At 37.4% G+C, this 15,448-nt stretch overlaps 2 protein-coding genes across 3 annotated transcripts; one reads left to right on the top strand and one right to left on the bottom strand.

Moving 5' to 3' along the window:
* Positions 1 to 4,834: 4,834 nt before the first annotated feature.
* On the bottom strand, positions 4,835 to 6,541 carry LOC139515549 (E3 ubiquitin-protein ligase Midline-1-like). The gene has a single exon (XM_071305126.1). It carries the CDS (start codon positions 6,539 to 6,541, stop codon positions 4,835 to 4,837), a length of 1,707 nt encoding a protein of 568 aa, XP_071161227.1.
* A 469-nt stretch (positions 6,542 to 7,010) lies between these two features.
* On the top strand, positions 7,011 to 14,777 carry LOC139518056 (uncharacterized). Of its 2 annotated transcripts, XR_011663276.1 has the most exons (3): positions 7,011 to 7,200; positions 7,419 to 14,413; positions 14,632 to 14,777. XR_011663276.1 is itself a non-coding variant. In XM_071309709.1 (2 exons), exon 2 carries the CDS (start codon positions 7,702 to 7,704, stop codon positions 14,122 to 14,124), a length of 6,423 nt encoding a protein of 2,140 aa, XP_071165810.1. In that variant the 5' UTR covers positions 7,011 to 7,200; positions 7,419 to 7,701; the 3' UTR covers positions 14,125 to 14,539. The 2 variants fall into 2 exon arrangements, 1 of the variants encoding a protein (XP_071165810.1); XM_071309709.1 differs by lacking the exon at positions 14,632 to 14,777 and having other exon boundaries at positions 7,419 to 14,539.
* The last annotated feature ends 671 nt before the right edge of the window (positions 14,778 to 15,448 follow it).

The following is a 15,448-nucleotide window of genomic DNA, read 5'->3' as shown; positions in this document are numbered from 1 at the left end:
GCTATTTATAGGGGGTCGCATGTATAGTTTGTCCACAATTCATTAAACGGAAGTGACTTTGCAGACTGTCATAGATTTCCGGGAGTGTGCTAAATGCCGAAAGTTGTCACAACAAAGCATACATCTACTGGTATGAATTTGTTGCCCTGTTCCTGTGCTACAAGTCGATATCAATTTTTTATATGTGGCCCAAATATTATGCCCGCAACGTCTGTAACCCTAAGGTGTGCGTGTTTACGATTACGTTAACAAAATGACACCTCCGCTAACGCTATTTTGTCTAATCGTTTTCTCCGTTTTTTTCAAAAATACCGGCGAGTTTATCGGCTGAGCACAACTTTAGTGTTATTAGTTAGTTGCCCTGGCAATTTGCTAACTTTCTGCCGCTATTTTAGGGGGTCGCATGTTTAGTTTGTCCACAATTCATTAAACGGAAGTGACTTTCCAGACTGTCATAGATTTCCGGGAGTGTGCTAAATGCCGAAAGTTGTTACAACAAAGCATACATCTACTGGTATGAATTTGTTGCCCTGTTCCTGTGCTACAAGTCGATATCAATTTTTTATATGTGGCCCAAATATTATGCCCGCAACGTCTGTCAACCTTAGGTGTGCGTGTTTACGATTACGTTAACAAAATGACACCTCCGCTAACGCTATTGGGTCTAATCGTTTTCTCCGTTTTTTCAAAAATACCGGCGAGTTTATCGGCTGAGCACAACTTTAGTGTTATTAGTTAGTTGCCCTGGCAGTTTGCTAACTTTCTGCCGCTATTTATAGGGGGTCGCATGTATAGTTTGTCCACAATTCATTAAACGGAAGTGACTTTGCAGACTGTCATAGATTTCCGGGAGTGTGCTAAATGCCGAAAGTTGTCACAACAAAGCATACATCTACTGGTATGAATTTGTTGCCCTGTTCCTGTGCTACAAGTCGATATCAATTTTTTATATGTGGCCCAAATATTATGCCCGCAACGTCTGTAACCCTAAGGTGTGCGTGTTTACGATTACGTTAACAAAATGACACCTCCGCTAACGCTATTTTGTCTAATCGTTTTCTCCGTTTTTTTCAAAAATACCGGCGAGTTTATTGGCTGAGCACAACTTTAGTGTTATTAGTTAGTTGCCCTGGCAATTTGCTAACTTTCTGCCGCTATTTATAGGGGGTCGCATGTTTAGTTTGTCCACAATTCATTAAACGGAAGTGACTTTGCAGACTGTCATAGATTTCCGGGAGTGTGCTAAATGCCGAAAGTTGTTACAACAAAGCATACATCTACTGGTATGAATTTGTTGCCCTGTTCCTGTGCTACAAGTCGATATCAATTTTTTATATGTGGCCCAAATATTATGCCCGCAACGTCTGTCAACCTAAGGTGTGCTTGTTTACGATTACGTTAACAAAATGACACCTCCGCTAACGCTATTGGGTCTAATCGTTTTCTCCGTTTTTATACGTCCGAATACTTTTAGTTTTCGATCTCTAACTTTAGTAAAAGTGAATAGAAATCTATGAAATTTTAACACAAGGTTTATGACCACAAACGGAAGGTTGGGATTGATTTTGGGAGTTTTGGTCCCAACATTTTAGGAATTAGGGGCCAAAAAGGGCCCAAATAAGCATTTTCTTGGTTTTCGCACTATAACTTTAGTTTAAGTTAATAGAAATCTATGAAATTTTGACACAAGGTTTATGACCACAAAAGGAATGTTGGGATTGATTTTGGGTGTTTTGGCTCCAACAGTTTAGGAATTATGGGCCAGAAAAGGGCCCAAATAAGCATTATTCTTGGTTTTCGCACAATAACTTTAGTATAAGTAAATAGAAATCAATGAAAATTAAACACAAGGTTTATGACCACAAAAGGAAGGTTTGGGAGTTGAAGTCCCAACAGTTTAGGAATTAGGGGCCAAGAAGGGGCCCAAATAAGCATTATTCTTGGTTTTCGCACCATAACTTTAGTATAAGTAAATAGAAATCTATGAAATTTTAAACACAAGGTTTGTGACCATAAAAGGAAGGTTGGGTTTGATTTTGGGAGTTTTTGGTCCCAACAGTTTAGGAATAAGGGGCCCGAAGGGTCCAAAATTGAACTTTGTTTGATTTGAGCAAAAATTGAATAATAGGGGTTCTTTGATATGCCGAATCTAACTGTGTATGTAGATTCTTAATTTTTGGTCCTGTTTTCAAATTGGTATACATTAAGGTCCAAAGGGTCCAAAATTAAACTTTGTTTGATTTCATCAAAAATTGAATAATTGGGGTTCTTTGATAAGCCAAATCTTACTGTGTATGTAGATTCTTAATTTTTGGTCCCGTTTTCAAATTGGTCTACATTAAAGTCAAAAGTTAACAAAAATTGAATTCTTTGGCTTTTTTGATATGCTGAATCTAAACATGTACTTAGATTTTTGATTATTGGCCCAGTTTTTAAGTTGGTTCAAATCAGGATCCAAAATTATTATATTAAGTATTGTGCAATAGCAAGAAATTTTCAATTGCACAGTATTCAGCAATAGCAAGAAATCTTCAATTGCACAGTTTTGTGCAATAACAAGAAATTTTCAATTGCACAGTATTGCGCAATAGCAAGAAATCTTCAATTGCACAGCATTGTGCAATAGCAAATATTTTCAATTGCACAGTATTGCGCAATAGTAAGAAATATCTAATTGCACAATATTGTGCAATAGCAAGAAATTTTCAATTGGAGTTATCTTTCTTTGACCAGAATAGTAGTTGAATCAACTCAAATTATTGTTTTATACAATATACAATCTTTACCATTCAGTGATAACAAGCACTTCATTTTACATTTTAATATTTTATGATGTATTTAAATGAGTAGTTAGTGTTGCAAACTCCATTAGAAATTTGAATTGAGATCAGTTTTGGAAAAAGGGAAAGGGGGATGTGAAAAAAAATGGGGGGTGGGGTTAAATTTTTCTCATTTAAGATGTCATAAATAAAAAGAAAATTTCTTCAAACATTTTTTTGAGAGGATTAATATTCAACAGCATAGTGAATTGCTCAAAGGCAAAAAAAAATATTTTAAATTCATTAGACCACATTCATTCTGTGTCAGAAACCTATGCTGTGTCAACTATTTCATCACAATCCAAATTTAGAGCTGAATCCAGCTTGAATGTTGTGTCCATGCATGCTCCAAACATTCAGGGTTCAACCTCTTTGGTCGTATAAAGCTGCGCCCTGTGGAGCATCTGTTTTTTTTTTAAATTTTGTCATGTTTGGGCCTTTTATATAGCTGTCAAATTGAATATATAAATTTTACTCATTGTTGAAGGCTGTACAGTTGCCTATAATTGCTTAAATCCAGATAATTTAATCACTTTTAAATAAACTTCTCACTGGCAATCATAACTATGGCTATGCCATCTCCTTATTTAATTTTATATGTTTTTGGAATGTCGGACATCCATCTTTTTATTGAGCATGTATCTCAAAGTAAAGTTTTTGCTTAAGCTCACATCAGCTTGAAACTTAACATACATATATATATATGATTATCAGATGAGATCTTTCTCAAATTTATACCAAATTAAAAATCTTTTAGCACCTACTTACATGCTTACAAACCTCTCACTTTAAATTTCATAGTATATACCTTTCCATAGGCTGACCTAGACGTTATAAGTATCATTGAATTTACTATATATTCAAATCAATTATAAATCTGAATTAATGGTCAAGTTGAATAATGATTAATTTTTTGAAGCTTCATTTTGACCAAATAAACATTGACCATTTATCTTCAGACTAGCTAGACCATGATTGTTAGAGCTTATTTGATTAAGTTAATGAACTATATAAGTTAATACACATTATATGTTTACTTGATTAATCGTCTGCCTGATTAATCGTCTGATTGATGATCAGCGATTTTTGTGTTGTATTGATGATTGGGTATTGACTTTCACTTGAAATGAATCTGTTTCATTTGGTAGAATTTTTCTGATAAGATTGTTGTAAGTATAAAAACATTTGTACTTGAAATTTCCTTTTAACATGGTCGATAAAGCACTTTAGAATTGCTAACTTTATCAACTTCATAAATTTGTTTTTGTAACATACAATTGAATATTGGATAATTTGTTGTCCTGGGATAGAAATCTTTCTTATGGTAGAAGTATTTTATAGATACAATAATTACAGCAGTATGTGTTAAGTGTGTAGGTTAAGATAGAATATTTGGTACAAGTTTGCTTGTTAGCTGAACAGTGAAGTCATTATAAGGTTAGATAAACTAACCTCCTAAAATGTTCAGTTTTGAATACACGAAGAATGCTTGCAGATAGAGCCACATTCATCTTTATCAACTTTCATGCATGTTTAGAGACTTGAATTAAAAAACAACTACATGCAGCAGGAATTTATATCTAATAGCAAGCTTTGGAAGAGCATTTTACAAGTATCCAGTTTGGTTTTTGGATTAAGATTACACACTTAGAAGTTCTCTGTTTAATAAACTTGATAAGTTTAAATTAGTGCAGACTTGGGTATAGCATTTACAAAATCATGAAAAACACACAATGATACCTGAAGTTTTTATTAGTGCAGACAACAGACTTTTGGTTATAACATTTACATATCATAAAATATAATCATTTGCTTTTTGAAAGATGAATATAATCTACAATAATGCAAACAAATTAACTATGATCAATGGAATATTAGTTAAAACTATATATAAGGTCTACCTCAGTTCTTATCTCTATAAGGAAGGGATGGTCCTGCCATTCATATTAGATAAAAAGTTTGGTCATTGGCTGTAATGATCTTGCTTCGTCTATTTTTAGACACAATTTTCTTAATTAAGTTAGTTGAACACAGCTTATCTTAGCCCTCCTTATTTTGTCTGTATAAGTAGCACACCCAATCCACAAAAAGTCATTTTTGTCAATTTCAAGACTTAAAGGAAATTCTACTCCTAAGCTGTTAACATCCTTCCATAAAATAACTTCTCCAGCAGAAGTTAATACATGTATAGCATTATGGAAACACTCAGCAACTAAAATCATATCCTTAGAAGTTATTGTCACACTTTCTGGCTGAAACTTAACCAGCTGATCATAGGGAGTTATATGGTACCACCCTTTATAGGTCCAATGGAGTTGTCCCCCATAATTTAGCTTTACAACCCTCCCCTCCCATTCACTGTTTATTAAATCTACAACTACTATCTTATCATCGAGACTTCTGATTCTGTGAGGATATGTTAACATTCTTTGATTGTTCTTATCATGTTCAATAGTGTGTTGAATGTCACCATTCTGATTCATAACTATAAGTTTTCTTGTACTACCTTTTGGCGCTGGTAGTGTTACAGGGTAAATCTCCACTAACCCTATTATAATCTGATTGTCTTTAGTTACATGCACGCTTAAAGTTTTCAAAGGAGAAAAGGACTTAAATGTCTCTACTTGTCCATCCTTGGTATATAGTTTTAGATTGTTATATCCATCTGCTATAAGAATTCCCCCATCCTTTGTCTTTGCAATATCAATCACATACATCTGAATTTCTCTCTCTACTTTGATAGTATGATTTTCAAATCTGACTTTTTGCAACTTTTGACTAGAAGGGCTAGATATGAATGCAGTATTTTGATCACGCCCCAATACTAAACTTTTTACGCTTACAAGTTCACTTTCATAAGTATCCATGAGTTCAATGTTTGGACGTGTAAAAAGTTCACCAAACAATGATGCTCTTTCTAATTTTACCTGTATGTTGCTAGGACAGAATACTGTCCTATTTGATTTCATTTGCATTGCTGAATACTTTGGAAATGGCTTATCTAAGTTTTTACTTGTATTGAAAATGTCTTCTGCTTTATGAGACTGAAGTGATTTGTTTATATTGTCCTTCCTATTTTCCATATCCATCTCGCTTTTTATCACATCAGAAATTTCTTCTTTTATCATATTTTCAGATGGTTTCCACTTTGCTTCAAGTTCTTGTAAGAGGTCTTTTGCATGTTTTGCAATGGAGTCTTTCATTTCTTTTTCAGTTTTCAGGATTGCATCTCTTGCTTCTTGAAAATATATGTTCCCATCTGAAATCATCTTTTGAAGTTTGTCCTTTTTATATTTAAATAGCTCAAGATAGATTTCAATTTGTTTTATTTGTTTCTTCATTTCAGAGAGTAGATCCTGATACACTTCATCTAAAGCTTTATAATCATGTAGTTTATGAGTCTCCATTAAACACGTTGAACAAGCAGGCTCACTGCAATCTTTACAGAAGACAAAACACTTTTGTTTTTCATGGATTGTACACCCCATGTTTTCAAGGTTGACTTTACGTACCGAAGTTGCAAAATCCTTTTCTTTAAAATCTTTCAAATTTATCATTTCATGTTCTTGAGATGTTTTAATTTTGCTATGTATCTTTGAACAGCACAGTTGGCATAGAAATAGTTCACAGTTTATACACTTCCATTTAATCTCTGGTGATTCTTCACAGAACTGACACAGAGCCGGGGTCTGAGCTGTCCCCATAGACTCAGAAAATGCCATTTCTGTATAAACCTGAGAAATCAATAATAGGCTTTCATAATCCAGTTACTAAGAATAATTTATCATTATCTTCCCCATTGTAGGATTACCTTTACAGGTAAAAGGAGGACAAGGTCTGATACACTATATTTTCATAGATATATGTTATACATATATGTATCATCCAAAATCTAAAGGTCTCTAATGATTACTTCAAATTTGGGTGTTATCAAATTATGTCAACATTTTAAGATAGATCAAAACGAGCTACAAAAGAAAAAGTGTGTATAATAACTGTTGGGGAGATAAATTGAGGGTATCGATCCTTTAATAAAAGAGAGAAAATATTCTTTAGTTCTTTAGTCAACAAGTTTATATATTATTACTGTAAATTCAGAAATTATTGTGGGCATTTGTTATTGTGATTTTGTCATTTTAAAAATTGAATAATTGGGGTTCTTTTATATGCCAAATCTAACTGTGTATATTCTGGATCACATCCGCAATTATATTCACTGTATAGTCTATTTGATTGGATTTTTAGACATCCGTATTTTCCGGAAATAATCTGAACTTCTCCGTATTTTCACTAGTGCTTACTTTCTCTTCCTCACCGGTCTATTGCAAATGGATGCCACGACAAAACTGCTCCTGCGGATATTGTGACAAATCACCGTCAAGTACGTTTCAAATCAATTATAAACTGTTAAATATATATACCGTTAATTCCGTTAACTTGGATTCCACGTTTATTCAACAATACGAACTGTAATTGTTTATTTCTATGAATTGAACTGAGAATTCTACTTTCGTTTTTGACTTGATATTATTATTGCATTGAACATTCATATATTTCTTTCGTACATATTGTAAAATATTGTATTTTTATTTCTTTCAGTTTACCAAACATTACACACTCTGTAAAACTCCTGCATCATTTCTGGTGGAATTACAATCTACAATCTTCACACACAAGTTGTTATTCTTTGTAATTTGCCGAGATTGCGATACAATCACATGGTTATACTAGCTGAGTCAGGCTCAGCATAGTAAATTGACGACAACCTGTCTTTACATATCCAGACAAGGAACGACAACGTAGCAACGTACATACCTTCACACTGACAGTGGACTACATATCGTGTGTATACTCGACAGCAACCTAACAACGTTGAGTCAACATGGATCCCAGTCATGAGGAACAACAAGAAGAGGTACAGCCCCAAGAAGGAGATGTCCCTGAAATATTAGAAAATCCGTCTAATACATCTCAGTCAGATGAAATTCCCGAGGCTAGGCGAGTTCGTGACCTCACGGAAAAAGGACAAGGAGCTTTCACTGAAAAACGTGACAAGTTCTGTCAGGAACTAGAGGCTCTCTGGACAGACATTGAATCCAAGTTATTGGAAGTAACAACGCCACCTAACGAGCTCCAGCAACTCCTTACAGCTCAGGACAAACTAGTTAAAGCCTGTAATAACTATCGTAGGCTCACAGATGAGTACCTTGACTTTCTGAAAAGGACCAGAACACTGGAGAGTCAAAAAGAAATAGATGCGTGTAAACTCTCTTTAGATTTTCGTCTGTCCAAAGTGGAACTGGTCATGGAAAAACTACACGAGCAGCGCCTCGCTCTAACAAAGTCCAAATCCACTAAAACAAAGACCTCAAAAGGTAAGAAAACCTCACGCAGTGGTAGCTCTAACGTGTCAGACATGTCAAGCCTAGCACGGAGAAAGCGTGCCAAGGCAGAGGCTGCCAAGTCTAAAATAGCCTTTGTAGAGAAACATGCCATTATCCTACAACAGGAAGCAATGTTAGAAGAACAAGCCCTGTTCAGACAAGGTGAAATGGAACAGGAAGCTGCACGCAAACAGGCAGAAATGGAGCAAGAAGTCGCTCAACGTAAACAAGAGGCTATGCGCAGGAAGGCTGAAATGCAACAAGAAGCCGCACGAGTAAGCCGGGAAAAGGTCGAGCTTAAAGCCAAATTTAACCTTCTTGAAGCACAGAAAGAAGCTGCAGCCGCAGAAGCCGAGGCTCGTATCCTGGAATACGACGATAGTCAAGCCTTTAGCGAACTACCTGACGAAAAGGAAGACCCGCTCCAGCGTGTGCAAGATTTTGTCAACAAACTTCCTGTATCAACAGCTGTGAAGGAAGTAACAGCACCTCAAAAGAAAAAGCAATTTCCTGTTAAAATTGAGCTGAGCCACGAAGCACCAGCGTTCGTGCCGTCCGCGGCACTGAACTTGCTGTCACAGACATCTGCTGTCTTACCTTCCGATTCTAAGTCACCGGAAGTTACCTTTATCCCAGATCTGGGATTAGTAACAGGCATACAAAAATTAGGTCTTTCAGATGAGAGCCCTACTGAACATCAAAAACAGGGTGTTAAAGAAGCGATCCCTGTCTTACGCATAAAACAAGACTTTATAGAAGAGATCCCTGTTTCACACCAAAAACAAGGCATAGTAGAAGAGATCCCTGTTGCACACCAGCAACAAATCAACTTTACATCAGAGATAACTAGATTCCTTTTACGCAAGGACTTGCTTTTCTCCCGATTAACAAGCTTTAACGATCGGGCAGAGTCATTTCATACTTGGAAAGCAAGCTTCAAGAACGTGACTGATGAGTTACAAGTCTCTGACTCAGAACAGATCGATTTACTGATCAAGTGGCTCGGTCCAGAGTCTGCTAAACACGCCATTAGCATAAGAGCGTCGAACGCTAATAATCCTACCATAGGTATACAGAGATTATGGAAGAGGCTTGACGAGCGGTATGGTGCTCCAGAAATGTTGGAAGCCTCTCTCAAGAGTAAACTTGAAAAATTCCCTACCTTAACAAATAAGGACAACGCACGTCTCTACGAACTGTCTGACATTCTATCAGAAATAGAATATCACAAGGAAAATCCCAAGCTGGGATGTTTGCTAGCATATTTTGACTCCTCGTCCGGGATAAATCCTATTGTTGAAAAATTACCGTACGGACTCCAAGAAAAGTGGACCACAAGGGCTACAAGATACAAGGCTAAATATGACGTTGCCTTTCCACCTTTCACAGAATTCTCTGCCTACATCAGGGAAATCAGCAAAACAAAGAACGATCCTGGGTTCATCTTTGGGTCAAAAGCCACACCAAATACAAAAGGTGCTGCGCCAAGGTCTACGCCTTACCCTAGGACTAAAGTTGGTGCTCATAAAACAGCAGTTGAGCAGCAATCTAGAGACGCCAGCAAACAAGGTCTTTGTATTCTGCACAATACAAAGCATTCCTTAAATGAATGTCGAGCGTTCCGAGCCAAGTCAATAGAGGAGCGCAAAGGTCTTTTGAAAGAAAACAATGTATGTTACAAGTGTTGTGATTCTACCACACATAGAAGCCGGGATTGCAATGCAAGCATAAGTTGTAAAGAATGTGGAAGTAAACAACACACTACCGCACTTCACATCACTAGACCACAGCAACCTACAAGTTCGCAGTCTAGCTCGCCTAAGCAAGCCTACGGCGGGGAGCCTATAGAATCGGCTGAAACTAAGGCAACCTCAGTTAACTCTACCTGTACTGAGATCTGCAAAGATACATATAGTGGGAAATCTTGTGCTAAAATACTTCCTGTGAATGTTTATCACAAAGATAACCAGTACAAAGTTATTCGCATGTACGCCATCATTGATGACCAAAGCAACCGGTCACTAGCATCGCCCGAATTCTTCAATCTTTTCGACGTCAAAGATAAACCGGAAAACTATACTTTATCAACATGCTCCGGCAAAGTAGTCACTTCCGGCAAAAGAGGAAGAGGTTTCGTCATGGAATCAATCAATGGTAATGACAAGTTTGACCTTCCTGTACTGATTGAATGTGATCATATTCCCAATAATAGGGACGAAATACCTACTCCTGAAGTAACAATGCATCACCCTCATTTAAAAGAACTTAGAGGTAGCATTCCACCAATAGAGGAAAATTGCCAAATTCTTCTCTTAATTGGCAGAGACCTTATAGAGGCACACCATGTCCTCGATCAGCGCATAGGACCACCCAGAACTCCATATGCACAACAATTGAAACTTGGTTGGGTAGTGATAGGAGAAACCTGCATTAACAAGCAGCATGTTCCTCTTGAGTTAAATGTCAAAATAACCAACATTTTGCCTACAGGACAACCTTCAACCTTTCAACCATGCACAAGCAAGTTTGACATCCGGGAAAACTACACAGACCCTGTAACGAAAGACTTACAATCGCCACTCTTTGAAAAAACAAGGGACGATGACAAGCCTGGACAGTCATATGAGGACAAAATGTTCATGAAACAGATGGACAACGAATTTGTAAGAGACTCGGAAGGAAGTTGGGTAGCACCGTTGCCGTTCCGAGTGCCAAGACAGCCATTGCCAAGCAACAGACAACAAGCTCTTCATCGTGCTAATATGTTAGACATCAGTTTGAATAGAAACCCAGTTAAGCGGGAACACTTTCTTACTTTTATGAGTAAGATCCTGGACAATAATCATGCAGAGCTCGCTCCACCATTGCACGAACATGAGGAGTGCTGGTATTTGCCATTGTTTGGTGTTTATCATCCGAAGAAACCCGATCAGATAAGAGGTGTGTTTGATTCTTCCGCCAAATGTAACGGAGTTTCACTTAACAGCGTCCTGCTTACAGGTCCAGACTTGACCAACGATCTCTTGGGAGTACTGCTGCGTTTCAGGAAAGAAATGATCGCAGTAACTGCAGACGTTCAACACATGTTTCACTGCTTCGTTGTCAGAAATGACCACCGTAATTACCTGAGATTTTTATGGCATAAAGACAATGACCTACAGGAGAACCTTGTCGAATACCGCATGAGAGTTCATGTTTTCGGGAATAGTCCGTCACCTGCTGTTGCTACGCTTGGACTCAGAAAAGCAGCTCAAGCATCAGAACAAGAGTTTGGCAGTCACGTGACTAGCTTTGTTACAAGAGACTTCTATGTCGACGACGGTCTTACGTCATGTCCCACTAAAGAGGAAGCTGTTACGCTCATGAAGGACACACAGCAAGCATTAGCAAGATATGGAAACTTACGCCTTCACAAGTTTGCCTCTAATTGTGCGGAAGTTATGTCTGCATTTCATGCCAGTGATTTGGCTTCAAATCTTAAAGATCTAGACTTAGAATGCGATAGCAAACCCCTACAACGTAGTCTTGGTCTCAGCTGGGACGTAAACACTGATAACTTTTTATTTCAATTATCATCAGAAAACAAACCGATCACTCGGAGAGGAATTTTATCAACGATAAACAGTCTCTACGATCCTCTGGGATTTTTGGCTCCGGTGATTATACAAGGGAAACTCCTATTGAGGAAAATAGTATCAGAAACCGTCGATTGGGACCAACCTCTCACTGATGAGACAGCAGATGAGTGGAAATCTTGGAGAGATACTCTAATTGCTATCGAAACATTGCGCATTCCACGTACCTACGTGCCGTATCTGAGCAAAACCGCCACAAAGGAGTTACATGTCTTCTCTGATGCATCAGAAAAAGCCATAGCAGCTGTTGCGTATCTACGCACGACCGACAGTAGTGGTGAACCAAACATAGGATTCATTCTTGGGAAAGCTAAAGTTGCACCAACAAGTGGTCATACTATTCCACGCCTTGAACTATCTGCTGCAGTATTAGCAGTCGAGATAACACAGACCATCATGGATAATTTAGATTTACATATAGACACCGTAAAATTCTACACAGACAGTAAAGTAGTCCTAGGCTACATAAGTAACGAGACAAGAAGGTTCTTCATCTATGTCGCCAATCGAGTGGAGAAAATAAGAAAATTTAGCTCTCCAAGTCAATGGAATTATGTACCAACTCACCGTAATCCCGCAGACTCGGGAACAAGGTCCGTACAAGCCCATGAAATTCACAGCAGCGAATGGTTATTAGGACCAAAACAACTTCTTTCCTCAGAACAGAAGAATTCTGAGGATATATACCAGCTAATAGATCCAGAAGAAGATGGAGAAATCCGTGCAACTGTTAATGTTGCAAAAACATTTTCCACACCTGAGCATAAAGGTATCGGAACTGATAGATTCAATCGATTCTCCAACTGGACATCACTTGTGCGAGCGATAGCCTTTTTGGAACGTTTCTCTCGTTTACACGGGTCAAAACAGGCATCATCAGTGACTTCTGTGGATAGTTTTTCAAATGCCGAAAATTTCATCTTAATATCTGCACAACAGGAAGTTTATGGAAATGAAATAGATTGTATAAAACGTCAGGAACAAATTAATAAGCGGAGCCCGATAGCTAACCTCAATCCGTTTTTGGATGAACGAGGACTATTACGAGTTGGAGGCCGTATTGTAAAATCGGACTTGAACCTCCGTGAAAAGAAACCATTGATCGTCCCTGGACGCAATCATGTAGCAACATTATTAGTTCGACACTACCACAACAAGATAAAACATCAAGGTCGCCATTTCACAGATGGAGCGATTCGTTCCGCAGGATTTTGGATCGTAGGAGCAAAACGCTTAATCTCATCTATTATTCACAAATGTGTGACATGCCGCAAACTCAGAGGAAAAACTGAGTATCAAATCATGTCTGATTTGCCAGAGGACCGTCTTGAACCTTCACCTCCGTTTACTAACGTTGGAATAGACACCTTTGGACCCTGGACAATTGTTTCACGTAAAACACGTGGTGGATACGCCAACTCCAAACGTTGGGCAATTTTATTCACATGCTTAGTGACAAGAGCTATTCACATCGAATTAATCGAGGAAATGAGTTCTTCGGCCTTCATAAACGCCGTCAGGAGATTCGCCGCTATAAGAGGCCAAGTAAAGATTTTCCGATCTGACCGTGGAACAAACTTTATTGGAGCAATCGACGATTTAAAGATTGATTCAATCAACGTTGAAGATGGACCCTTCAAGAACTTTCTGTACAGTTCTGGTACAACTTGGATCTTCAATGCGCCGCATTCGTCCCACATGGGTGGAGCCTGGGAAAGAATGATTGGTATCACCAGAAGAATTCTTGATTCTATGCTTCTAAATGCAGCCGGAAGAAGCCTTACGCATGACGTGCTTAACACACTAATGGCAGAAGTTTCAGCAATAGTGAACTCTAGACCTCTGGTACCGGTATCAACAGATCCAGAGAATCCGTTAATATTAACTCCGGCTATGTTATTGACACAGAAAACTGACTACGTTTTCACTTCAGACCATCTTGGGGAATTCGACAAACGAGATCTCTGTCTTGCCGAATGGAGACGAGTACAGGCTCTGGCCAGTGTTTTCTGGTCCCGTTGGAGGAAGGAATACCTGCCGTTACTACAACAACGACGAAAATGGACCGAAGATCGCCGTGATCTCATCGAAGGAGACGTCATTCTTCTTAAGGACAAAAACATTTGCCGTACCCAATGGCCCGTTGGAATTATAGTGAACTCATTTAAAAGTTCAGACGAACATGTCCGAAAAGCAGAAGTGCGAGTTATCGTTAATGGAAAAGCCACAACCTACACACGCCCTATCGTGGACATGATTCTTCTCATAGAGAACACTCCTGTGTAAATATATGTATATATCTCTGGATTTATATAGTGACATTCATATGTGTTATATCTTATGGAATAATAGTGATATCAGGTAGATTTCAGACGGGGAGTATTCTGGATCACATCCGCAATTATATTCACTGTATAGTCTATTTGATTGGATTTTTAGACATCCGTATTTTCCGGAAATAATCTGAACTTCTCCGTATTTTCACTAGTGCTTACTTTCTCTTCCTCACCGGTCTATTGCAAATGGATGCCACGACAAAACTGCTCCTGCGGATATTGTGACAAATCACCGTCAAGTACGTTTCAAATCAATTATAAACTGTTAAATATATATACCGTTAATTCCGTTAACTTGGATTCCACGTTTATTCAACAATACGAACTGTAATTGTTTATTTCTATGAATTGAACTGAGAATTCTACTTTCGTTTTTGACTTGATATTATTATTGCATTGAACATTCATATATTTCTTTCGTACATATTGTAAAATATTGTATTTTTATTTCTTTCAGTTTACCAAACATTACACACTCTGTAAAACTCCTGCATCATTTCTGGTGGAATTACAATCTACAATCTTCACACACAAGTTGTTATTCTTTGTAATTTGCCGAGATTGCGATACAATCACATGGTTATACTAGCTGAGTCAGGCTCAGCATAGTGTATGTAGATTCTTAATTTTTAGTCCCGTTTTCAAATTGGTCTACATTAAAGTCCAAAGGGTCCAAAATTAAACTAAGTTTGATTTTAACAAAAAAAATTGAATTCTTTTGCTTTTTTGATATGCTGAATCTAAACATGTACTTAGAATTTTGATTATGGGCCCAGTTTTCAAGTTGGTTCAAATCAGGATCCAAAATTATTATATTAAGTATTGTGCAATAGCAAGAAATTTTCAATTTCACAGTATTCAGCAATAGCAAGAAATCTTCAATTGCACAGTATTGTGCAATAGCAAGAAATTTTCAATTGCTCAGTATTGCACAATAGCAAGAAATCTTCAATTGCACAGTATTGTGCAATAGCAAATATTTTCAATTGCACAGTATTGCGCAATAGCAAGAAATATTTAATTGCACATATTGTGCAATAGCAAGAAACTTTCAGTTGATTGGAATTATCTTTCTTTGTCTACAATAGTAGTTAAATCAACTTAAATCATTGTTTTATACAATATACAATGTATATTCACTTTTACTACCAACTGATAAATTAAAACAATATTTACCATTCAGTGATAACAAGCACCTTTTGTTACATTTTAATATTTTAATAATGATTGTCAAAAGCTCAATGCTGAAAAACAATTAGAAAAATCTGAGAAGA

Source organism: Mytilus edulis, chromosome 3 (assembly GCF_963676685.1).
Source record: "Mytilus edulis chromosome 3, xbMytEdul2.2, whole genome shotgun sequence".
In the NCBI taxonomy this organism is placed as follows: Eukaryota; Metazoa; Mollusca; class Bivalvia; order Mytilida; family Mytilidae; genus Mytilus; species Mytilus edulis.
This window is presented reverse-complemented; position numbering and strand designations above follow the sequence as displayed.